Genomic DNA, 26,958 nt, shown 5'->3' with positions numbered 1-26,958 from the left:
CATTTGAGAGGGGACTTTATGGCCAGGCCTAGCAGCATCCTCCAGACGACTTGCTACCATGTGACTTGCAGGACTCTCCCAGGCGTAGCTGCTTGCTGCTGTTCAACAGCAGCCACCCCCACAAAAGCCAGTGTGGTTTCATGGTTAGTGTGCCAGACTAAAATCCAGGAGACCAAATCTGAATCCCCACACTTCTGTAGAAGCTCACCAGGTGAATTTGGTCTGGTCACATTATGACTCACAGACACTCTCAGCCTAACCTATCTCATAGGGTTGTTGTAAGGATAGTATGGAGGACAAGACAAAGGTATTAGCAGCTTTGGACCCTCAATGGTGTGGTATGATATAAAGAATAAATAGAGTTGAAGGTGGAGGGGTAGAGGAGAGGTAGGTTGCTGTGTGGGTTTGAAGAAGAGCAAGAAGAGACAGAAGAGGATGTATGGGTTGCTAGGAGGAGGGAAGGACAAATAGCACAGGGAGGGGATACACTATGATGAGAGAGGCTCAGATGGGTCACAGATTTCCTGGAGAGAGGCTTCCAGAGACTGAGAAGGAGGAAAAAGAGACCCACACCCCCGCAAGTCCTTACATCTACCCATCCATCCATCCATCCATCCATCCATCCATCCATCCATCCATCCATCATCTATCTATCTATAGAATCATAGACCATAGAGTTGGAAGGGACCTCTAGGGTCATCTAGTTCAGCCCCCTGCACAATGCAGGAAACTCACAAACACCTTCTATCTATCTATCTATCTATCTATCTATCTATCTATCTATCTATCTATCTATCTATCTATCTATCATCTATCTCTGTGAACTGAGACCACACTGACACCAAACAGATTTTTCTGCGAGTGAGAGAGGGGGGAGAAAAATGTTTTAAAAAAACCCCATCATTGGGGGGGGGGGGGTAATTTCCCCTTGTTCTTTAAATTCCTTGTATAGCTGGTGGCTGACACGACGGAGAGCCACTCTGGGCCTCAGCTTGGCCACAACAGTGGTAGACGTTGAAACAGGCTCCAGGCCCAGTCACAGTGTCAGAGGATGCTGGGAGCCTCTCTGGGTGAAGCCGCAGCAGTGAACCCCAGGAGGCCATCTGGTCTTGGTCTTAGCAGCACAGGCTCCTGGGAGGCCCTTCAGGCCCAGAGCAGTTCCCAGACTCCACCACTGCCGCAGGTGGGCCTGGAGCCCTTGACCTGTGTCTGGCTCAGCAACCGGGAAGCCTAGAGCACTTTCCTGACCCTGTGGCTTCTGCAGCTGGTAAGTTAAGGAGGGGGGGAGAGAGACAGACAAGGGGAGGAAAGGGGAGGGGCAGAAATAGAGAGGGGGCGGGTTCTTAGAGAAGGAGAGGAGGACATTGATGGAGAAGGGGTGGGGCAAGAAGGGGTAGGTTGACAGATAAGGCAAGAGGGAGAAATAGGGGGAGAAATAGGCAGTAGGTTGATAAAGAAAGGGAGAGGAGACCAGGGCCAGCCCTGTCACTAGGCAATCGCCTAGGGTGCCAGCCTTCTGGCAGCACCAAATTGGGTGCCTCCCATGTGTCTCGGTGACATTATCAGTGCAGGAGGGGTGGCAGAAGTTAACCTTGCCTAGGGTGCCCGACAGTCTAGGGCTAGCCTTAAACTGATGGAGAAGTGGTAGGGAGCAAAAGAGAGGGGGGCTGGAAGATTAGGGGAGGGGGGGAGATGCCCTCCCCTTATCAGTCAAGGATTAATCTTATTGAATTCATTGCCACACAATGGGGTTTGGGCTGCAAAAGAGAGCCAGTTCGGTGTAGTGGTTAAGTGTGTATCAGGAAGAACTGGGTTTGATTCCCCACTCCTTCACACGCACCTGCTGATGTGACCTTGAGAGAGAAGTTCTCACAGAGCTGTTCTTCTCAGGAGCAGTTTCTGTCAGAGCTCTCTCAGCCCCACCTACCTCACAGAGTGTGTGTTGTGGGAAGGGGAAGGAGATTGTAAGCTGCTCTGAGACTCCTTTGGGTAGCGAAGGGCGGGGTATAAATCCAATTTCTTCTTCTCCACCTCCAATGCCTTTTTAAAAAATGAGACCAATTCTGTGCAGATAAGCATAGCAGCAGCTATGAGTCATGATAGATAAATGGAGCTTACTTATTAGGAACCCCTGTACCTGTGACTTCCAGCTGCTGAGGGAAAACCACAGAGCATGGCTATCTGCTTCCTGTTTTCTAGAACGGAAATGTGCCACATCCTAGAGACAGAAGCTTAAAAAGATCTTCCTGCAAATCCCGCCCCCAAGTCTTACCTCAAGCGTGTTGCCACAGGAAGGTCCCCCTCATCCACTCATCTCAGGGTTTGGGATAGCTTGTAATGGGTGAATAAAGTCCCTTATGTACTGTGAATGCAACTCAATTTGGGCTTAAAGGCAGGGTCAGATTAACAATTAAGCCAAGTAGGCACTGACCTATGGGCCCCCACACCTTTTGGGGCCCTGGGCTGGCCCCACCCCAGTTCCCCCCCTGCTTGCAGCAAGCAACTGAGGTGCTCTTTGCCTGACTTGCCTGGTGCGGCTGCTGCTGGCGTTGTTGCCAAGTTTGCCTCTCTCTGCCTCTCCCCCGCAGCTTTGTCAAAGGGGCTTTTGAGAAAGTGCCTGCAGGCTGCAGTAGGGGCCAGGAGCAGTAGGGTGGGCACTCTGAGATGATTTGTGAGGAGGCCCCCGAGATTTTGATTGCCCAGGGGTCTCCACAGGGTTTAATCCGGCACTACTTAAAGGTCAAAATTAGCACTTTGAATTGGAACAAGGTCTTATGTGTCTGTTATAATGGGTTTCACTAAGCATGACATCAGCTGTGTTCTGTACTGTCTTCTAAACTGTCTTCAAGGGCAGCTCTCGTAGACTGTGTTGGAGTAGTCTAACCTGGAAATTAACCACTGCATGTCTTCATCTTAATCCTACTGGATCTCTTGGATGCCTTCAAAACAGGTGCCAATTCAGTTTTCTTCAGTGTCTGAAATGTAGTGTAAGAATTAGGGGGGAGAGTGTTTTAATGATTATTTGGAGGCATGTGTTCAGAAATGTGTGGATTGTGAACCACTAATGTGTTATTGAGCCTTGTTTAATGTATTTAATGTCATTCAATGAAACCATACAAAGCTTTGGAGCATGCTGACCGTCTCAATGATACATTTCATGAGCTAAGCCCCCAGAAGCAGCTGTTGCCCAGAGTCAAGCAGCCAAGAGAAACAAACTGAAAGCAAATTGAGACAAGATGGAGGCAATATTAGTTAATGAGATGGACAGCCTGATTGATATCTTGCTGTGCATTCTTGACAGGTTTAATTAACTGAGACTCTTCATGGTATAGGTGTTAGAGGAACACTGGACTAGGATCCAGGAGATGTTCAAACATTGCTTCAGTTATGCATTTTTGAATCCCTTGATATCATCAGGGGTGGAATTCTAGCAGGAGCTCCTTTGCATGTTAGGCCACACCTCTCCGATGTAACCAATCCTCCAAGAGCTTACGGGGCTCTTTTTTATAAGCTCTTGGAGGATTGGCTACATCAGGGATGTGTGGCCTAATATGAAAAGGAGCTCCTGCTAGAATTCCACCCCTGGATATCATTTGGGATTACCCTGTTAGTCATCTAATAATAGAACCAAAAGTACTAATTAGAGAGAGCGAGAGAAGGAGACAAAGTGTTTTTGAATGATATACAAGAGAAACATGAAGTGTAGCCTCTTTACAAAATAATATATACAAATATGTCATCAGAGGAATATACTAGTCATCCTGTTTCAAGGAGGAACCTCTTCTTCAGGCACTTTCCTTGAAAGACTTTGGAAATGTCATGAGGACATCTGAATCCAGTTAGAATCATGAATGGCTCTAGAATTGTTCTAAATCTAAAACTTCCATCCAATAAAACCCATCTACTGCACTTCTTTAGGTACATATCACAGTTCCAAAGTTCACTTCTAATTGTTTATATTTCTCGTGCATATAAAACATGCCAGAGTCCTTTGACATGTTCGATGTATTGGTATATCACTGTGTAAAGATTGTACATTTTACATTTCTTGCATACATAATTCTAAAACTCCATGGCAATGTAGAACTACTTTTTGTTGGTTGTTTTCATCAATCAGCTATTTTTAAAAAAGGATTTAAAACAAGACAGCAGATTTTTTAAAAAAGTTATTTTGATAAAAGAACTTACAAAAATTGTGTCAGGAGTCATGTTAGAGGGATTTTTCCTCCCACCACCCACATCAGAGGGAATGCCTCTTGTACGGTGGTACTTCCTGCTAGACACTTATGAAACCGCACCCCCCAAAAGCCAAGTACAAACGCGGAGACGTTTCATAGCAAACCCTGCTTGCACTGAAGCAAATGCTAGTGAGGAAATTCATCCCGGTGAGGAAACAGTGTTGAGGAAATTCATCCTAGACTCTCATCGTTTCACAATGAAGAGTGTGAAATGAAGAGAGACAAAATGGCTTATGAATAGCCATTTGGTCCCATGGCTAGTAAAAGCACCTCCAAGAAGCTGGCAGGCAAATTTTTGTAAACTGGAAGAGAGTTCTTTAATCCCTGTTTCAGGCAGGGAACATACCACTGTATTTACTATAAGCATATGTGTGGGTACGCGGCTGTTGGAAGAACAGACTGGCGATGTCTCTTGCTCAGTCCTCCAAGACTACAAACACCATAGAGCAAGCTAGATAGCTAGGACAATATCAGTCTCTGTCTTGTCTGCTCTGCTTTCACTCACCCTCTCTGACCAATAGGCTGAGGTCTTTCATATCACCCATTCCCTGATCTTTTTAGCTGGAGATGCCAGGGATTGAACCCAGAACCTTCTGCATGCCAAGCGGATGCTCTGTCCCCTAAGCCAGGGGTGGCCAACGGTAGCTCTCCAGATGTTTTTTGCCTACAACTCCCATCAGCCCCAGCCAGCATGGCCAATGGCTGGGGCTGATGGGAGTTGTAGGCAAAAAACATCTGGAGAACTACCGTTGGCCACTCCTGAGCCATGGCTTCCCCTTCCCTAACCTTGCCCTTCTTGTTAGGGTTGCTGAAACCTGCAGAAGCATTCCTTGCCCCTTTCACAGAGTCTTAATACATAGAAAAGGGCAGCTGAAGATTTTCATGGCATGAAGACACATAATGTCACGAGGCCGTTCCCCCTTTCCAGACGATGTCATTGTCAAATCCCTCATCCATCCCTCCTGAGTATTTACAGCCCTAGCACCCCTGGTAGAATAACAGTCTGTGTTTTATTGCTCTTACCTGTATTGTGTCTTCAGAAGGAATGTGAGGTGTAACATCGCATAGTTCCCAGGACCTTATCAATTCCCAAATACGTAGTAGAAGCCTGTTTAGTGAAATTTACAATACTGATGTAACCCTGTGGCCCCTTGCTTTGAATACTGCCCGCCATTTGGTAACGGCCCCTACCTATCTCTAAAGTCCGTGCTTTGCCTTGCTTCTCTATTCTTCTCACTGAACTGTCAGTGATGGGCCTAACCTAGCTCGAATAAATGAATCTATTTGAAATAACAAAGGATCTCATTATTTGGAGTATTGGGGACTTGACAGTCATCCCTGTTGTTGGTTACACCCTGCCTGAGCCCGCTTGGGTGGGTGGAGTCCCTCCAGAAACTGGGAAAATCTGGTCATTAGAGGAATATTTAGAGCTACAATTCTGGCAGTTCATCCCATCCAGTAGCAGCCTGCAGATCTGTGGGTGCCGGAATCAATATATTCCTGGGCCAATTTATGCAGATATAATTGATTAACCAGTCTCATTAACCACCATAGGCTACAGTAATGCACACAACAAAATCAGTGGGACTCACTTCTGACAACTGCCAACAACTGCATTTTCTTTTACTGAGTGACAGTTCCTACACACACACATTCCAAATCCCTCTGCAAATCTCTCCTGTAAAATTGCAGAAGTGTTTCTGTTCATTCTTGGTCCAACATGAAACGCTTTTTAAAAAACTGAAACAAAAGAGAGAGAAAAAGATTTTTATTCTTTCACCGAAGAACCACTTTCTTTGCTCATCAGACGACTTCTGAAGGCCATACTGCTGCTTCGTGAGATCCGATCCTGGAATTCGGAGGTGGTAAAGAAATACAAGATGGGATCCAAGCAGCAGTTGAGGCTGGCCAGGCTTAAACAAAATGGGTGAATGTACAAAATACTTTCGACCGTTCTGCAGTCTGTAATGATCACCTCTTTGACCATCATGAAGAAGAAAAAAACAATATGGTACGGCGTGAAACACACAAAAAACACAACGGCACACGTGGCCACCATCCGCAACGCTTTCTGCTTTTCCACCACGTTTTGCAGAGGCGTTCGGTATTCTTGAAGCGACGCTTTGGTCTTCCAGGTGCAATAGACAATGACGATTAGGGGGACCAAAAAACCGACACATTCGGCCACTATCACCATGACGAGAGACGCAGCTTTGTTGCCAATCTTCTTGACACCCAGTTCAGTGAAGCAAGCCTCCGAGTTTTTGGAATCCCTCATCAGCGGAAATGGCAAGCACGCGGCTCCCACGAAGACCCACACGGCGACGCATATGGCAACATCGTACCTTCGCTTCCAGTTTTTGGCTTTGAATGGGTGGAGGAGGAAAAAGTACCTTTGCACACTGATGCAGGTGAGGAAGCAGATGCTGGCGTACATGTTGAGATACTTGATGTAGAAGCAGAACTGACAAAGGAAGACTCCAAAGGGCCAGCAGTTGTTGATGTAATAATATATCCGCAAAGGCAAGGAGAGAACGTGAGCAAAGTCGGCCACGGCCAAGTTAATCATGAAGATCACCGTTTTGTTCTGCTTGTGGATGAAACGGCATAAGATCCACAGTGCCACGCTGTTGGTCAGGAGGCCGGGTACGAAGACGATGGTGTACGACACAGCGTAAAGGGAGTGTTGGAAGCCTACACCAGGCCCGGTGCAGTTGTCTGGAGAGGCGTTGCTTTGCAGCGACAGACTGTTGCCAACAAGGTGGGCCAGCTGGCCCGTTTCCACACGCTGATTCTGCACACTGTGAAAACAAAAAAAGACGTCTGTTTCTGTTGTTGTTGCTTTGATGCTACTGCTAAAATAAAGAGAACTCTGAAACAGAACAGGAGCATTCTTCCCATCCACCAACATCAATTTCTTCCCAAAGGAAAAGAAAGGCACCAAAAGAACCCAGGAACGCACAGGGGAAAGTGAGGGTTGCATTTGCCAGCCTCCACGTGAGACCTGTCGATCTCCCAGAATTACAACGAGGGTTGCCAAGTCCCTCCACTGCTGTAGTGGAGGACCTTGTGTACATTTTGTGTGTGTGATGCAATGATGTCACGCGGAAATGACATCACTGTGCTAGGCACATCACTGTGAGGATGCTCTAGAATTCACAATTCTATGGAACCATAGAGTTTTACCTCAAATCCTAGAGCATCCCTGAAGCCTAGAGCATCATTATGCTGGGCTTGTTGCACCAGGAATGCTCTAGGATTCACTTCCAGGTGGCATCATTGTGCAGGGCACAGAACGCGATGATGGGGCTCTTTGGGAGCGGGGATTCCCCCAGCAGCCTGCTCTGTGCTGGTTGGGAGGTCAGTTGTAATTCCAGGACAATGTCCAGGCCACACCTGGACACCGGCAACCATAGCTGAGTATCTTTCATTTCAACTCTTATTCACTGAGGGCCTCGTTTTGGGCAGGAGCCCACAGGTGTAGGGCTCTGGAACCTCTAAATTTTATTTTGTTCTTTCTTTCTTACCTGCCCCCCCCCAATAGTTGCTTCTGGGCTCCATTGTTCAAACCCCCTGTGAGAATTTTGCTGACCTCTAAGGTTTGACAAGCTTTTACATAGTTTTCCCTACAAAAAAATGGGGAAATAACCAAAACATATCAAGCAGACAAATGGAAATCTTCCTCATGCCACTGTTGCCACCTAGGAGGAAGTAAGAAAGGTCTGATGGGAGTAAGATTTTATTATGACAATTCTAATTCAAGAAGCAGGTAGGTAGAGTAGATTCAGATAGATGCTGAGCTGATATAATTTAGTACAACTTCCGGTAATGTCAGGAGTGTGGGGCATATGCAGATGAGTCGTGCAAATGAGTTGTGCCAAGGAGCTCTGGCACCTCTTTTTCTACTAAATGAGCCCTGCTGACTAGACAAGACTCTGGGAGCTCTCTCCCAGTGTCTCTCCCCAGAGGGAAAGAGGCTCGAGATTGACAGGGAAGCTGGGAGAGGAGATGACACAATTCTGTGGTCTCTGATTCCCCTACGGCTGCACTGCTAATGCTGGATTTGGAGATTCATGGAGATTTGTGGGTGGATCCTGGGTTGGGTGAGGTTCAGAGAAGGGAAGGCTTCAGTGGGGTATAATGCCACAGAGTCCATCCTCCAAAGTAGCCATTTTCTCCAGGAGACATGATCCCTTTACTCTGGAAATTGATTGTAATTCTGGGAGGTCTCCAGCCACCACCTGGAGGTTGGCAAACATACCCTGGGGAACACATGGACTCAGGAACATCGACTGATAACAGACGGGCATTTGGGGGCAGTTGGGAGACGTCCCACATTGGGACTGCTCAAAAAGAACCATCCTGAAGTCTCCACACACTCCCTCACAAGCCATCCCCATCCCGTCCGTGGGGCGACATGGGCATGTTCAGATGGCCATTGTGCACCATTCCTGTCCCCATACATTTTCAGTAGTCATATGCATGCGCACATAAGTGCACACATGCGCACTGAACAGTTTTAATTTTTAAAAACTGGATGCAACTTGGGATGGCTTGGCGGTTTCACACCGCCAAGGCGCCTCATTTGCGCCCTTCCGCTTCCAGACACCAAGGAGGCGACTGGCGTGCTGCTTAAAAATTTACTACCACTTTGGAAGCTGTAGCTTTTTCAGTCGCACTACGGAGGCTGGAGGACGGGGTGAGGACAGGACAAGGATGGGCGGCAGATGTTTGCATGTAGAGGGATTTTTTGAGTTGATTTTAGAAGTGTCTCTGAGTCGGCCCAAAGTGCTTGTCTGTTAGCAGCCCTCACGTGTTTTGTTTTCATGTGGTGTTTGGGTTGGGCGAAGGCAACCTCAGAGAGACTCTTTGTCTATCTGGGGAACTGTGTTTGTCTCGAACATGAGCAATCTAACCCCAGTGGCTCCGATGACAACAGCTCTCGTTTATGTTGTGCACAAGACCGCAGATGTCCTCTTTTGCATTTCCTGCCCACTTCAACAGCCCATGAGAAGATGTCCCCACCCCACATCACTTTCTCCAGCAGTTGTTTACCAACTTCCCCTGCGGCCCATTCGTTTCAGTTCCGTCCGCCTGAAATCCAGTAACAATTGGATTTGCCGTTTCCATCTTATGTGCAGCTGTCTCTGGATAAAGTTACATTTATTGCATTTTTTTAAAAAATGAAAGGACTCTGGTCTTTCTCCATCCTTCAAAGAATTAAAAGAATTTAATAAACTTATGTAATGCAATTAATGTCTGGTTGGAGGATCCATAGCAAGTGTATTGTATTGCTGGTTTAGGGTTAAACGTGAGGTGATCCATAGGGCTGCCAGGTCCATTTCAAGAAATATCCGGGGACTTCGGGGGTGGAGCCAGAAGACTTTGAGGGTGGAGCCTGGCGACATTGGGGTGGAGCCAGCAGCAAGGTTGTGACAAGCAAGACTGAACTTCAAAGGGAGTTCTGGACATCACATTTAAAGGAACTGCATTTCTTTTAAATGCCTTCCCTCCATTGGAAATAATGAAGGATAGAGGCACCTTCTTTGGGGGCTCATAGAATTGGATCCCCTGGTCCAATCCTTTTCAAACTTGGAGGGTGTTTTGGGGAGAGGCACTGGATGCTATGCTGCAAATGTGGTGCATCTATCTCAAAAAACAGCCCCCCCCCCCTGAGCCCCAGATACCTGTGGATCAATTCTCCATTATACCCTATGGGAATCAGTCTCCATAGGGAATAATGGTGTGCCCAGCAAACATCCCTGCCCCCCTAGCTTTCTGATGTCCCTGAAGCAGGGGGAAGGCCTCCAAACCAGGGGATCCCCTGCCCCCCACCTGGGGATTGGCAACCCTAGCCCAGGAGCACCTTAAAGACAGGGTAGGAGCCTTCGTGAGTCACTGCTCATGTTTGTCCCATTCACCTATACATTTAGGAAGGAATCCTGCAGGTGATCTGTCCCCACAGACACCTGCACACGTTTGAATTCCCACTCAGTCTGTCATTCCACTTCTTTCCTTTGTTGGCTCTCTTCTCATATTGATAACAAGTGGCTAAAGTCCCTAAACAGCAGACCCAGGCTAGTCTGAGCTCCTGAGCTGCCAGAAGCTAAGAAGGGTCAGCCCTGGTCAGTAGGGCTTAGATGGGAGACCACCAAGGAAGTTGAGGTTTTCTGCACAAAGACAGGCAACTAGGGTTGCCAAGTCTAACTCAGGTAATATCTGGGGACTTTGGGGGTGGAGCCGGAAGACTTTGGGGGTGGAGCCAGGAGACTTTCCCTAAAATAAATAAATAAAAATACAGTGCGGTTCCCCTGAATACAGTCTTCATTTCCTCACCCAAGCAGCTGCAAATCATATCTCTCTCTCTCTCTCTCTCTCTCACACACACACACACACACACAGAAGCAAAAATAAAACAGTTTGCAATCCCACACTCATGTGGTCTCACTGGGGCAATTTACTCACGAGTTGCTGAACTTCCAATAACACAGGGAAACCAAAGATTCAAGTTCACCCTTTGCTATGCAAACGACCTCTGCAAAGCTTGTACAACAAACGGAGGGTCTGGGCTGCTTCCACAGCTACTGGGAGCAGCCATGTTCTGCCTGCTCACCTTGCCCCCATTCAGCCTTAAAGACACAGACATGACCCCACTTCTTTTTAATTTATACCTGAATGATATCTACACGCAGGCTTCTTGCTGTCCCACCTTCAACACCTTCTGTAATGACTAGAATAGAATCATCTTTATCTCAGATAACAACCTTAGTTCATAAAATAACTATCAATTTTTGGTTGAAGATTATTTTTCATATGGCTTCCGAATTACTTACTTTGGCCTATGGGGAAGTGAAGGATAGGTCTTGGCGTACTTTTGTTTTGAGAATAGTGGCCAAGCTTGGCTTCTCGGTTGATTATCTGAGATCCCTTGGTTTTTACAGTGCCAAATCTCTTGTTAAGCAAAGATTGTTGGATCAGTGTATTCAAGCTAACATGGGACTATTAGGCAAATTGAGAATTTCTCTGATTTATAGACAGTTATCACCCTCACCTCTGGTATCTTCTCCATATTTTGTTAATCTAATTAATTTCAAGTATCAAAAAGCTTTTCCTAGGGCTCGTTTTGATATCTTGCTATTATTGGCAAATGAAGGTCGTTTTAAGCGGATACCTACGAGAAAAGAGTTTGCCCCTGTGATCAAATGTCTATTGAAGACCTATCTCATGTCATATTTTATTGTGTAAAACATGAGGCAGGTTTTTGTGTACCATTTTATCTCACCTTCTTGGAAGGTCCGACCAAGAAAAATTAGTATTCCTATTGTCAGATAGAGATTAATATATTAGTTTCCAAGTGGCAAAGTTTATGACTGCCATTATAGACAAAAAAAAAATGAGTAAAGAGATATATTAACTACTCTCCTCTTTACTACTGTGAATTTTCTTAGGATGTCATTGGATAAATTTTTATTGATAATTCAGTCTAAATTTTATCATGATTTATATCATTCTATTGTTGTGTTGAATGTTTTATTTTATTTTTTGTTGTCTGGTTGTCGGTTGCTATGGCATTTTGTTGCTAATGCAGTAAAGATTGACTTGACTTGACTTGAAAGACACAGACACCCCATCCAAAAAGGAAGCCTTTGCAAGATTTCTCCTAGCGTTCTGAAGGGGAAAGGCACATGGTAGCTGTGGGGGCGGAGCTCCCCACCCCCACTGGCCAGCTGACTGGGGGCGAGAAGGAGCCTGGGAAAGGGGGAGAACCCCCGCTGGGACCTGGGGATTGGCAAGCCAACAGGGAATGGCAAACCACCTCTCAGCAGTCTCTTGCCTTGAAAACCCCAACAAGGGGTCACCGTAAGTCAGCTGCAATTCAAAGGCACCGTAAGCTGCAATTCAAAGGCACCGTCAGCTGCAATTCAAAGGCACTTTGCACACATAAGCGACAGCTGCAGGGAAAGGAAGTGTGGGAGGGCGGCTCCTTTTTCGGCTTTCATTTGTTTACTGAAAACATTTATTAACTGCCTTTAGTTTCAACCTTGCAGAACTAAAAGACGCTCACAATGGAAATAATAAAAAAAACAATGATAAAAAGGCCACAATTTAATTAATTAGATTTGTTGCTGATTTGTTTCAGGAACTTCTATAAGCAGGCTTTGGGAGAAATGCAGCACTGATAACCTTTAATCAATAAATAGGGCAAAAGTTTCAGCATCCTTGTTTCGAGGGGCCACTGAGTTTCAGTCACTCACAATGCTAACGCCTTCAAGCAGGGTGAACATTACAGCCACTATAGCCTAATCTGAGAGCCAGTTTGGTGTAGTGGCTAAGTGCACAGACTCTAATCTGGGAGAACTGAGTTTGATTCCCCAACCCCTTGTGACCTTGGGTCAATCACAGTCCTTGAAAGAGCTGCTCTCTTAAGAGCAGTTCACTCCGAGCTTTCTCACCCCACCTGCCTCACAGGCAAGAATCCCTCTAAGCTGAGGAGTCTTGTGAGCAAATATTCTACTTTGTGAGCTACGGTCATTCAAGTTGTGAGCTACTGCATCAATTAATTTGCTCTGGGGTCATTTTTCCTGAGCTAAGACAAAAATGTGTGAGCCGGAGGCCAAACCACTATGAGCTAGCTCACACTAACTCAGCTTCAAGGGAACACTGCTCAAAGGGTGTCTGTTGTGAGGAAAGGAAAGGAGATTGCAAGCTACTGGTGTTCCCTCTAAACTTAGGGTGAGCTAGCGCACAGATTTTTGGCCTCCGGCTCACACATTTTTGTCTTAGCTCAAGAACGATGACCTCAGAGCACAACAATTGATGCAGGAGCTCACAACTGCAATGCCAGTAGCTCACAAAATAGAATTTTTGCTCACAAGACTCTGCAGCTTAGAGGGAACATTGCAAGTCACTCTGAGACTCTGAGTGAAGGGCGGTGTATAAATCCAATCTCTTCTTCCTCCTCCTCTCAGGCACAATGTACTTGCTTTCCAACTTGTCTGGCAGGGGTGGTGGCAGCCAGGCAGAGGGTGGTCAAGTAGTGAGTGACCCATCCTAGAGGAGACACAATTCTCCCTGTCTTCCACTCCTCCTTGCTTCTCCTCTCCCCCCACCCCACTTCCCAGTGCTCTTTGTAAACAGCACTTCCCGGTTTGCCTGTCATCACGGTCAAACATTATGAAACACTGGAATATCCGCAAATGCGTTTTTTTTTTCTTTGAATAGTAGTCTTGGGGAAGGGGGGGGGGAAAGCTGCACTGGGGGCAGTTTGGATCGGGATCGTCCATTTGTGTTGTGTATCTATGTGCCATAATCTGTGTTCCTGCCTGGTTCACTGGAGCCTTGAGGGGCGGAGCATGGGGACTCAGGAACAATGGGCACTAGGATCCAAATCCCTGCTGCCCTGGCCCAATCGCAGGCCCCCTGCTGGTTTGAATGATCCAATGGCGTCCCAGCGCAGGAGCCTTGAATTGTATATAGTTGGCCCCGTTGGCCCACCAGAAAAGTTTTCTCGTTGACACGTTACGCTGCAGTAACGAATAAAGAGAGCCACGATCACTGCTACCGCGTCTTCTCCTTGCATGGAACCCACTATATCAGGGGTGGCCAACGGCAGCTCTCCAGATGTTTTTTGCCTACAACTCCCATCAGCCCCAGCCATTGGCCATGCTGGCTGGGGCTGATGGGAGTTGTAGGCAAAAAAAAACATCTGGAGAGCTGCCGTTGGCCACCCCTGCACTATATTAATTAGGAATTTGGATTTTTTAAAAAAAGACCCTCTGGTTGTTTCACTGTCCTGATGTCAAACGATGCACAGAACTTCTGTTTGACCCACTGGTTTGACCCACTGGTTACCTGTATGCTTTCCCCAGTGCAGGGGTCCTGCCATGGGCCAGTACCGGTCTGTGGCCTGTTAGCAACCGGGCTGTGAGTTGTATAATTATTTCATTATATATTACAATGTTGTAGCAGCAGCAGCAGCAGCAGTAGCAGTAGTAGTAATACATTGGATTTATATCCTGCCCTCCACTCCAAATTTCAGAGTCTCAGAGCAGCTCACAATTGCCTTTGGAGAGCCAGTTTGGTGTAGTGGTTAAGTGTGCGGACTCTTATCTGGGAGAACCGGGTTTGATGCCCCACTCCTCCACTTGCACCTGCTGGAATGGCCTTGGGTCAGCCATAGCTCTGGCAGAGGTTGTCCTTGAAAGGGCAGCTGCTGTGAGAGCCCTCTCCAGCCCCACCCACCTCACAGGGTGTCTGTTGTGGGGGAGGAAGGTAAAGGAGATTGTGAGCCGCTCTGAGACTCTTCGGAGTGGAGGGCGGGATATAAATCCAATATCTTCTTCATCTTCTTCTTCTTCTTCTTTGCCTTCCTCCACCAAAACACACACACTGTGAGGTGGGTGGGGATGAGAAAGTTCTTACAGCAGCTGCCCTTTCAAGGACAGCTCCTACAAGAGCTATGGCTAACCCAAGGCCATTCCAGCAGGTGCAAGTGGAGGCGTGGGGAATCAAACCCCGTTCTCCCAGATAAGAGTCCACACGCTTAACCACAACACCAAACACTTTAGAAATAAAGTGCGCAATTGTATCATCCTGAAACCATCGCCGCCCTCCCCACACACCCCGGTCCATGGAAAAATTGTCTTCCACAAAACCGGTCCCTGGTGCCTAAAAGATTGGGGACCACTGTCCCAGTGGGCCAAAGAGCAGTTCTGGTTGAAGGTATCTGAGGGCTAAATTCTTTGCATATTAGGCCACAGTTCTTTGCATATTAGGCCACATTCTTTGCATATTAACCAGTTTGGTGTAGTGGTTAAGTGTGCGGACTCTTATCTGGGAGAACCGGGTTTGATTCCCCACTCCTCCACTTGCACCTGCTAGCATGGCCTTGGGTCAGCCATAGCCCTGGCAGAGGTTGTCCTTGAAAGGGCAGCTGCTGTGAGAGCCCTCTCCAGCCCCACCCACCTCACAGGGTGTCTGTTGTGGGGGAGGAAGGTAAAGGAGATCGTGAGCCGCTCTGAGACTCTTCGGAGTGGAGGGCGGGATATAAATCCAATATCTTCTTCTTCTTCTTCTTCACACACCCCTGATGTAGCCAATCCTCCGGGAGCTTACAATAGGCCCTGTAAGAAGAGCCCTGTAAGCTCTTGGAGGATTGGCTACATCAAGGGAGCGTGGCCTAATATGCAAAGGAGTTCCTGCTACAAAAAAAGCCCTGGAGGTTAGGAAATTAGAGGAATTTGGGGGGGGGGGTGTAAACTCCCTGCCCTTCTTCTGACTTGTGGCTTTTGCAGAGCTAGAAGTAGAGATGAACTCTGGATTTCCCAACCTTGTGTCTGGTTTGACCCTCAGTGGTTCAATTGCCCAAGATTAGTAGGGTTCTCTTAAGAAAGAGATTGCTTAATGTGCTTTGGTGTTCACAAAAAATGGAATGGCTACGAGGTGTCACAATTAAATGGAAAAGTGGATTTTTTCTGTGAGTACCAGGTTGAGTCAGAAAACTTCTTGTGAAGTACATCAAACAAATCCAACCTTTGCAAACGAATCTTGACTGTTAATCAGAAGTACAGGTATTTGACAAGCTTCTTTCACCTTCTGTGTTCACGGCCCCTTTCCTCTCATGCAGGAGGAAGAGGGTGTCGCTCAAAGTTATTCTCAGAAACCACTCTGCACACTTGTGTTTCATGGCACTTCTCATTTACAGTAACAGCAACATCCCAGAAATGCTGATAGGTTGTTGTAGGCAAAGGCAAGAAATTGAAAGATCCACAAATAGATGCCCCAATGCACTTTTTCATGAGTAGCCACATTCCCCCTGTTCCCCCTGAGGGCCAGTTTGGTGTAGTGGTTAAGTGCATGGACTGTTATCTGGGAGAACCAGGTTTGATTCCCCACTCCTCCACTTGCAGCTGCTGGAATGGCCTTGGGTTAGCCGTAGCTCTTGTAGGAGCTGTCCTTGAAAGGACAGCTTCTGTGAGATCTCTCTCAGTCCCACCTACCTCACAGGGTATCTGTTGTGGGGGAAGGAGATAAAGGAGATTGTAAGCCACTCTGAGACTCTGGTTCAGGAAGAAGGGTGGGGTATAAATCTGCCGTCTTCTTCTTCTACTACTACTACTGACAGCCCAAGCTTGAATGGCCCATAAGAACATAGAAGAAGCCATGTTGGATCAGGCCAATGGCCCCTCCAGTCCAACACTCTGTGTCACACAGTGGCCAAAAAACCAGGCGCCATCCGGAGGTCCACCAGTGGGGCCAGGACACTAGAAGCCCTCCCACTGTTGCCTCTCCCAAGCACCAAGAATACAGAGCATTGCTTGCCCCAGACAGAGAGTTCCAACAATACGCTGTGGCTAATAGTCACTGATGGACCTCTGCTCCATATGTTTATCCAGTCCCCTCTTGAAGCTCGCCCACCAGAGATGGCAGCTGCCCTTTGAGGAGAAACAGACATCCAATAGGTAGCCAAATGTTATGTTGTCAACCAAGAGGTCCCGTAACAGCTCTGGTTAGTTTCTTGGGGGTAGGACACCTCTCTGTGTGTGTTTGTGTGCGTGCGTGCATGTGCACATGCATGTGGGTAAATAGCCATTTCCTTATGGCACAGCCCCAATTCAAATTGCCTCCCTTCCCCCCGCCCTCATATACATAGAGCTGCTTTCCAAATGATGTGCTGGAGATCTCTTCATGGCTTTCCCATGAGCCGTTCAGTTAAAACCTAATGCAGTCAGGGGTGGAATTCTAGCAGAAGCTCCTTTGCATATTAGGCCACACACCCCTGATGCAGCCAATCCTCCAGGAGCTTACAAAAAAGAGCCTTGTAAGCTCTAAGAGGACTGGCTACATCAGGGGTGTGTGGCCTAATATGCAAAGGAGCTCCTGCTAGAATTCCACCCCGAATACAGTTATTGTGGGATAAGCTTACTTGTATCAGATGTAGGCACCACATGGAGGATTCTCTTTACCTGGGCTTTTGTGCTGTAGCAGGCTTTTTTTTGTGTGGGGGGGGAGCTCCTTCAGGCTATCCTTTCATTTCCCTTTATATCTCCACAATGAAAGGGGCTAGAGGCTTCCTTTAAAAATAAACTGGAGTATTCAGATCATGGGAATAGATCATTAGAATGTTATTGTGATCTCATGCATTTTTTTTTTGTGTTTTAAAAGCCCTCTGGTGGAATGGCGAGAGGAAAATGTAAGAGAAATGGTAGCTGATGGAAGTGGATACAGAGGTCTTCTGTGGATGTTCCCCTGCTAGAGCAAATGCCTCTGAAGTCACAGAGGCAATGACAGAGAATCGTCACTGTGTGGGTACAGCCTATCTACCCACCTGAAGGGAAAAGTATTATTACAGTGTGAGAGCAGAAGGCCCAGAAATCCGAGGCATAGGCATAAAATCAGGGCTTTTCTTGTAGGAGGAACTCCTTTGCATATTGGGCCACCCGCCCTTGATGTAGCCAATCTTACAGGGCTCTTCTTACAGGGCCTACTTTAAGCTCTTTGAGGATTGGCTACATCAGGGGTGTGGCCCAACGTGCGAAGGAGTTCCTGCTACAGTAAAAGCCCTGGGCATATCACATTATTCCTGAAAGCCCAGTGGAACCCAAAGTCCAGATGCAAAAGGAAATGATCCCGTCAGAATGAGTGCAGCCAGTTCCAACTGGTGACAAAGAGGGATAGTTTACAGCAGGAGCAGACAGGGAAGAGAAAACGGCCGTGCAGCAAGCTCACCTGAGCAACTTGCATCCTAGATCGGTGCCCTTTTTATTAAAAAAAAATATTAGAAATACACGCATAACCACATAATTGGCAAAAGGTGGCAAGGGGTTGCACTGCAACAGATGCATTCCGAGCAACTGCAAAAGTTTCTTTTTAATTTTTTGGGGGTTGAATTTTGTGACACAGTCATTATTTTGTCCACGCTTCTAGAAAATAGTCCCTACGAGGGCGAGCCAATCAGCAGCATTGTCTATGCGCATGCACATAGGCCGGGCCATCTGATCGATCAATGATGGGACAGGCACTCAGCAAGGCCAAATTATGGTTGGGATGTCTGATTGGGCAACGGCATTTCAAATAAGGACAGACAAAAACAGGAGCACCTCGCTGGGAGGGTAGGTGGGTGGGCAGTCTGTGCAGGGAGTTGAACCAGATGACCCTCGAGGTCGCTTCCAGCTCTGTGTTTCTTTGTTTCTATGACAATCATCCTAACCCCCTTTCCGTTTGCTCAACATCTGCTGCCGTTCATCACCCGCAAACCACATGGATCCTGTGTGGGTTTTCACACAGCGAAGGCAAAGCGACGGGTCTGCTCTTGTTTGTCACATTCAGTGAGTAAACAGGTGCAAAGTGAGCCGAAGCTTTTGCATTTCTAACGGTGCACAAAGAAGAAGAAGATGAATATACTGGATTTATATCCCGCCCTATACTCTGCATCTCAGAGCGATCACAATAACCACCACACCAAACTGGCTCTCCAGAGGATTTGGGCAGCAGATGCTACACCATCCATACTAGCTGAAACCTCCTTTTGTGCAGTACCACTCCTTTGAAAAATGCCATCATTACACTTGGATCAGATGCTGATAGGGGTCTTCCCCGGAGCCTCTGTGCATGGGAATGGCCAGATCCACATCTACACATCTGCAGCAATTGGATGTACTCAGGCTGGGGCTGCAGCAGTGTGTTAGGTGCACAGCTACTGAATGGATAACACAAAACAGTCCCAGCATCAACACACATGCCAGGTCTGCCATGCCTTCAGGAGTGGCGCGGGAGCATGATGCTGCAACTGCTGTGCAGTCACCTCTGCTGTCATCTCCTGATAGCCTCCAGCAAGGTCTCATCTCCCCTCCCCATGCAATTGTACTCAGTGGTAAGAGATTGAATCCACACTGTGAATCACCAGGCAAACTGCCATCAGCATCCACTCAACACATGTAGGTGCGTAAACTGCTATCAGGTTGAGCATAGAATCATAGAGTTGGAAGGGATCTCCAGGGTCATCTAGTCCAACCCCTTGCACGATGCAGGAAACTCACCAACACTTCCCCTTAAATTCACAGGATCTTCATCGCTGGCAGATGGCCATCTAGCCTCTGTTTAAAAACCTCCAAGGAAGGGGAACCCACCACCTCCCAAGGAAGCCTGTTCCACTGAGGAATCGCTCTAACGGTCAGGAAGTTCTTCCTAATATTGAGCCGGAAACTCTTTTGATTTAATTTCAACCCATTGGTTCTGGTCCTACTTTCCGGGGCCACAGAAAACAATTCCACACCATCCTCTATAGGACAGCCCTTCAAGTACTTGAAGATGGTGATCCTATCACCTCTCAGCTGCCTCCTCTCCAGGCTAAACATCCCCAGCTCCTTCAACCTTTCCTTATAGGACTTGGTCTCCGGACCCCTCACCATCTTTGTCGCCCTCCTCTGGACCCATTCCAACTTGTCTATATCCTTCTTAAAATGTGGTGCCCAGAAATGAACACAATACTCCAGGTGAGGTCTTATCAGAGCAGAGAAAAGCAATACCATCACATCACGTGATCTGGGCACTATACTTCTGTTGATACAGCCCAAAATTACATTTGCCTTTTTAGCCACCGCATCACACTGTTGACTCATGTTCAGCTTATGATCCACTAAGACTCCTAGATCCTTTTCGCACATACTACAGCTAAGACAAGTCTCCCCCATCCTATAACCATGCACTGGATTTTTCCTACCTAAATGCAGAACTTTACATTTATCCCCGTTAAAATTCATTTTATTGATTTTAGCCCAGTTTTCCAGCCTTTTTTGCAGAAAAAGTCCAGCAGGAACTCATTTGTATATTAGGCCACACCCCCTGATATCACAATTGTTTCAAGCAGGACTTTTTAAAAAGCCCAGCAGGAACTCATTTGCATATTAGGCCACACCCCATTACACTAAGCCAGCTGGAACTCCATTCCTGTGCATTCTTGCTCAAAAAAAGCCCTGAGGTTGAGCCAACTCATGGCAACCAGGTTGCAGACCCAGGAAGGTGAGAGCAGTGGAGTGGCAGGGTGAGAAGGCAGGCTACAAAGAGAGCATGCGCCACTCCACCCTTGCCTTCCTTTGTCTGTCCGGGGCAGGGGTGGGGCCTAGGGTGCCAAACCCCATAGGATTTTCAAGGACAGTGATGAAGCAGAGGTGCCTTGCCATTGCCTTCCTCTACAACAGGGATGGGGAATGTCCAGCCCTCAAGATCACTTGGTCTGGCCCTTGCAGATTGCTGAGCCATGTGGCGGCCTCCCTGGGGCCCGGCTGGTTGGTGAGGATTGTGGGGCCCAGTCACAGTGTGCAGCAGTCTCTCCGGGGCCTAGCTGGCAGGGATTGCGAGGCCCAGCTGTCTTGTGCAGCTTCCTCCCTGGGGCCTGGCTGGCCGGCCAGGATCGCTGTGTGGCCTGGAAAAGTCACTATCACATTTCAGATAATTTTCTCCCTCATTTCTTTATTTCTTTCTTTCCATTTCTTTCCCCTATTTATTTTCCTTTATTACCCTCCATTTCATTTCCCTTTCTTCCCTCCATTTCTTTATTTCTCTTTCTCCCCCTCCTTCCTCCCTCCCTCTCGAGTGGTGGGCATTGTGAAGGACTGCTGCTGGGGTATGTGGGTTCCTTTAAAGGTATGCTGGAAGCAGCTTTAGTTTCTACATGAAGGGAGGGAGGGAGGGGTGGCAGGGATGGGGGGTGGAAGCCAGCTACCACCAGTTCAATTTGCACTTTATTATCCCAGATGGTGTGGCCTAATAAGCTAATGATGTGTGTGACCTAATATGCTAATATTAGGGGGTGTGGTCTAATATGCTAATGAGTTCCTGCTGAGCTTTTTCCTACAAAAAAAGCCCTGGACCTAGGCATTTGCCTTGGGTGGTGGGTTGGGGGAGAGGGTGTGCCAAGTTAGGCTCTCCCCACATAACTTCAAATAGAAAAACAATTATTTGCATTAATTTTGCTGGCCTGACTCATTCTTCCTCGATGGAACACTGTTTTTTAAGTTGATAATTTTAGATAGCCCGCGAATGATGTTGTAAATATCCAAATGGCTTTTTGTAGGAAAAAAGGTTCCCCCTCCCCCCTGCTCTACGAAGTCTCCCTTGCTGATATCCCTTCCCATACCAACCCTGCTTAGTTTTCACAATAAGGCTAGCCTACACTATTCCACATCCCCGGCCCCATTGCACGCATAGACCAATTTAAAGACTTAATCTCTTTGGACTTGTGGTTAGACTCTGAAACCTAAACAATGGCAAATCCTGCAGTTTTTGCAAATGCTTTTGAAAAGGTATCCTCCAAGAGCAGAACCTGGGATGCTCAGACCAACACAGTCATTAGCTGGGGACAGACATAGGGTTGCCAGCAGTCCTGAAGAAGTGATGTCCTTAACTTCACCCGGTGAAGTTATTTTACCTCCATGCCGTGAAAAGCTTCAGCTGCCCATGTCCAGGGGAGGGACGGTGGCTCAAGGGGAGGGATGGTAGCTCAGTGGTAGAGCATCTGCTTGGTAAGCAGAAGGTCCCAGGTTCAATCCCCGGCATCTCCAACTAAAAAGGGTCCAGGCAAGTAGGCATGGAAAACCTCAGCTTGAGACCCTGGAGAGCCACTGCCAGTGTGAGTAGACAAGACTGACTTTGATGGACCGAGGGTCTGATTCAGTAGAAGGCAGCTTCAAATGTTCATATATGTTCATATGTCCATGCAGTTCACATGTCCATAGGAAGAGACTGGAGGGCGTGGTGATGGTTAGAATATCTTTTAATTGTTTGATATTTAAGGAATGTTTAGATTGTGCTGAATTATCAGTTAACTTGTAATGACCTCTTAATAGTCAGATTGCATTTTCTTACGTTGATCATTGCATTGGGCATTACATAGTTGGATAGTTTTTATGTTGTTTTCAGGGTCTTTGTAAAATAGATTTAATCTTTGTCTGGGAATTAAAAAATCAGCTTTGTTACAACATGTGATTATGATTTTGAACAATCAATGCAAATTTTAAACAGCTGTCAAAATCGCTTTTTAAAAAACAGACGCTTTGCTTGTGGTTTCACTCAAAACAACGAGTGGTAGACATGGTTAGCATGCTGGCTTTCTTACAGTTTGCTTTGCTCTTCCAATGTAGCTGCAGAGACCACATGACATCACACCTAAAAGGCCATCCCACAATCCTGAACTCACTTTCTCAGGCCCTGCTTGACTTACCAATGCTCTTTAGAGACAGGGCCTTCTCTGTGGTAGTGCCCCAAAGACAGAATTGCGTATTCTGGCCCTTGTACATTCAGGGCATATCCCACTGGTGCTGACTGTTCCATTCTGTTGAACCTTAGCTAGCAAAGTACACCATCTGCTTTATTCATTCAACCATGCTTGTTTATGCCTGTACCACCGATGTAAAGGGACCGCACACCTTTTCAATGCCTTTCTTAGGCTTGCCAATCCCCAGGTCTCCGCTTTCCCAGGCTCTTTCCCGCCCCCAGTCAGCTGGCCGGCAGGGGGAAGCCCCTCCCCCAGAGGATCATGTGCCTTTCTCCCTCCGGAGGCTTCAGTCTCCAATTGAAAGGCTTCCTTTTGGGATGGTGTGTCTGTGTTACTTGGAAGAAGATGGCAGCAACTCATGAGTAGAGAGGCCACTCTCTCACTTCAGAGTCACCAGAAACGGTGGGAGGGGGAGGGAAACGTCTGCTGAGCACTTCATTATTCCCTATGTGGAGATCGATTCTCATAGGGTATAATGGGGAATTGATCTGGAGGTTTCGGGGGCTCTGGGGGAGCTGTTTTTTGAGGTAGAGGCACCGAATTTTCCGTATTGTATCTAGTGCCTCTCCCCAAAGTATTCCCCAAGTTTCAAAACGATTGGACCAGGAGGTCCAATTCTATGAGCCCCAAAAGAAGGTGCCCCTATCCATTATTTCCTATGGAAGGAAGACATTTTAAAAGGTGTGTTGTCCCTTTAAATGTGATGGCCAGAACTTCCTTGGAGTTCAATTATGCTTGTCACACCCTTGTTCCTGGCTCCGCCCCAATGTCTCCCGGCTCCACCCCCAAAGTCTCCAGGCCCCACCCCCAAAGTCCCCAGATATTTCTTGAATTGGACTTGGCAACCCTAGCCTTTCTTTCATTGGAAATAATGTAGGATGGGGGCACCTTCTTTTGGGGCTCATAGAATTGGGGCCCTAATCTGATTTTTTTTAAAACTTTGGGGGGTGGGATTGAGGAGAGGCAGCAGATGCTATGCTGAAAATCTGGTGCCTTTATCTCAAAAAACAGCCACCTCCACCCAGAGCCTCAGATATCTACAGATTGATTCTCCATTATACCCTAGGGCAACAAGTCTCCATAGGTTATAATGGAGTGTTCAGACGACATCCCCCCTCTGCTTTCCGATAACCCTAAAACTGGGGGAGGGGCTCCAAACCTGGGAATCCCCCTGCCCCCGAGGATTGGCAACCGTACTTCCAGCACACTTTTGCAGCAGGAAGCCAAAAAGACTTTGCCACCAACCATAATTCAGAGAGCATGTTTTAAACCGCCTTTCCTCCAGGGCCCTCAAGGCTGCAAGTGCACCTTTTTCTTACGTTGGTTTTACTTCTGGTATGTTCATGGCACAGTGAATGACAAGAAAAAACTGTTTTTCTTACAAGGAGTAGTAGTAAATTGTAAGGTCACCTTCTCCTTCCTCCTCCAACATTTCAAATCTTTAAAAGGTACGAACCTCAAGACTGTGGAAACATGGGGGTTTTTAAATTAACCACCCAATTATTTAAAAAGGTATGCAAAGAATCCACTAACCATCCATCAATCAGTTGAAGAAGAAGAAGAAGATATTGGATTTATATCCCGCCCTCCACTCCGAAGAGTCTCAGAGCGGCTCACAATCTCCTTTACCTTCCTCCCCCACAACAAACACCCTGTGAGGTAGGTGGGGCTGGAGAGGGCTCTCACAGCAGCTGCCCTTTCAAGGACAACTTCTGCCAGAGCTATGGCTGACCCAAGGCCATTCCAGCAGGTGCAAGTGGAGGAGTGGGGAATCAAACCCGGTTCTCCCAGATAAGAGTCCGCACACTTAACCACTACACCAAACTGGCTCTGAACATTGACAGTTCTGAACATTGACAGTTCTATTCATAGTATTTTCCAAAAAGAGGCTGGTATTTTGCAGTGTAGCAGAGAGAGACAGATGTGATTTTGTTTTTTAATCAGTATTCATTTTTGCCACTCATTGGGGGGGGGTGTTTGCTTTCAGCCATCCCCATGGGCGTATCATCCTATCACCCCTAAAAAAACTCATCTGAATGTATCACAAACGTCTTTTAAAAAAATCTTTTGTCAAGTAGAGATATTTTCTTGAGATTGAGTATATCTTAATTGATCTGCTGATCAATCTTTCTTGTACAGAGAGGGGGAAATAGCTTTACAAATGTAGTAAAACCGTACCCTGCAGCAGTGCCCTGTAGGGTTCTTCTCTTATCAGGATCTTAAACACATAGTGGAGAAAATCTCCCCCATCCCAACCCAAAAAGGTATTCCTCTTGTCTTATCACTCAAAGCTCACTGCTGTGCACATTAGCTGGAAACAGAGAACAAAAAGGCTTTCCAAAGATGGACAGTTTTCAGATCCAAAAAGTTTGCTACCTCCATTGCAAGACAGTAGCACAAACCATAAATAGTATCATACAGGTGGACAGCTGTGTTGGTCTGAAGGTGAAGCACATGAAAGCTTATATCTTGAATCAAACATTAAAGGTGCCACTTTGTTCTGTAGATAAAATCTGAGGCAGGGTAGGAGCTTTCGTAAGCGACTGCTCAGCAGTGACTCACGAAAACTCTTACTAGCCACACATTTTGTTAGTCTTTAGGGTGTTCCTGGACTCTTGCTTTTTTCTGCTGCTACAGACAGACTGACACGGCTATCCATCTTGATCTGTCTCCAGAACACAGACAGATGTCCTTACCGCGTCTTCTCCCTGTTCTGTGTTTTTGGCCTTTCCCTTCAGTAAACTTTGCTATAATAAAAACTAGACTGTGGCAATCGCGTTGAAATTAAGGTGATTTCTCCTTACCTCATTGGAACGTTCCAGCATGGGCAAAAGCAACTCCTTGAGGGGAAAACGAACCAGGTTCCCGAGCCCAAAGTTACAACTTGCTCAGGTCTGATTTCACGTGTGATTCAGAAAGCACGGCAGTCAAAGGAACCTGCTCTCAAAGGCTTGTGCCCTGAACAGGAAGTTAAAGTATGTCTTGAGCTTGCTGCCACCGCAAGAGCCTTGTTTACCGAGCGAGGGAAATAATGTGTCACTTGATGTTGGTGAGGGGAAAGCCGACTGCACCACAACTGGGCCAGAGTCCCAAAATGGCTGCTGTGAGGGCTAAGAGCATCTTGAAAATCCAGGTCCTTGAAGATCGATGTCCACATTGTGCCAAAAAACCCAATAAATTCAAACAACAGAATTCAGTTCCTCTAGTGGTGGACACCTCACAAATTAGGGTTGCTTGCCAGTGATAGGGGAATGGCCACTGGTAGGGGAATGGAGGGGGGGTGGGACGTGATTGCCAGATTGAGCCAAACAGCACATCTCTAGATTTTCCCGTTCTCTGTTTTATCTCAGTCTTGTGCATAGGGCAATTGCAAGTAAATTCTAAGACTTCCATTCAGCTGCATGCTATCTTGTGCTCTCATCATTTGGTTTAGTCCAGATTGAGAGAAAAGATGTGATAAGAAGAAACATGAACATTGGTCAGTACTAGTGGCTGTTACACGCATTACTCCCGAGGAAGTCTACTGATGAAATGGGCCTATATCCGGGTGCTCATAGACTTCTTTTGCAATATCGAAATGTTAACATTGGACCTATATCACAACATGAATCATGCAAAATTTACAATATGAAATATATGAATGGATATTCAAATTGGATTTTTATTATAATATGAAGTTTGTAAGATTTAAAAACATTGAGCATTAAAAAATATGAAGGTTTTTAAATGGTTAAAAATAAATCTTTATAAATCCTTGTTTATCATCACAGTAGTTGTTTAACTTCTATTGCCTGTCCCTTTTACTGTGATCCCCTTTTTTTGTTATATAAGCTCCGGGTGGTGGCTAGAGGTCTCCTGGAATTGCAACCTATCTCCAGGCATCATTGAAAAGAACAGCTGCTTTGAAAGGTGGACTTAGTGACATTATATCCTGTTGAAGTCCTTTCCCTCCCCAGCTCCCTCAAGTTGTACCCAAAAAAATCTCCAGGTATTTCCCAACTTGGAGCTAGCAATCTTGTCCCAAAGCCTTTTTTGTCATTTGGGAAGAAGAAGAAGACGACTGCAGATTTATACCCTACCCTTCTCTCTGAATCAGGGATTCAGAGCGGCTTACAATCTCCTCTATCTTCTCCCCCCACAACAGACACCCTGTGAGGTGGGTGGGGCTGGGAGGACTCTCACAGCAGCTGCCCTTTCAAGGACAACCTCTGCCAGAGCTATGGCTGACCGAAGGCCATTCCAGCAGGTGCAAGTGGAGGAGTGGGGAATCAAACCTGGTTCTCCCAGATAAGAGTCCGCACACTTAACCACTACACCAAACTGGCTCTCTAACTTGGGATCAGGGAAATGGCAGCTGGGAACAGAGGTTTTAGCTCCCTCCTCCCATCTATCGGAAAATCCTCCCCTAGTTGCTTGAAGTCTTACGAGGTGGGGGGAAGGCAGGTA

General features: G+C 46.8%; 1 protein-coding gene across 2 annotated transcripts; it reads right to left on the bottom strand.

The window, feature by feature from the left end:
• Positions 1 to 5,991: 5,991 nt before the first annotated feature.
• LOC132579757 (putative P2Y purinoceptor 10) lies at positions 5,992 to 25,590 on the bottom strand. Of its 2 annotated transcripts, none has more exons than XM_060250393.1 (2): positions 25,317 to 25,590; positions 5,992 to 7,039 (listed from the first exon to the last, which is right to left on the bottom strand). In XM_060250393.1, exons 1-2 carry the CDS (start codon positions 25,319 to 25,321, stop codon positions 6,007 to 6,009), a joined length of 1,038 nt encoding a protein of 345 aa, XP_060106376.1. In that variant the 5' UTR covers positions 25,322 to 25,590; the 3' UTR covers positions 5,992 to 6,006. The 2 variants fall into 2 exon arrangements, with proteins under 2 accessions (XP_060106376.1, XP_060106375.1); XM_060250392.1 differs by lacking the exon at positions 25,317 to 25,590 and adding an exon at positions 10,852 to 10,878.
• Between the last annotated feature and the right edge of the window lie 1,368 nt (positions 25,591 to 26,958).

This window comes from Heteronotia binoei, chromosome 11 (genome assembly GCF_032191835.1).
Source record: "Heteronotia binoei isolate CCM8104 ecotype False Entrance Well chromosome 11, APGP_CSIRO_Hbin_v1, whole genome shotgun sequence".
In the NCBI taxonomy this organism is placed as follows: domain Eukaryota; kingdom Metazoa; phylum Chordata; class Lepidosauria; order Squamata; family Gekkonidae; genus Heteronotia; species Heteronotia binoei.
This window is presented reverse-complemented; position numbering and strand designations above follow the sequence as displayed.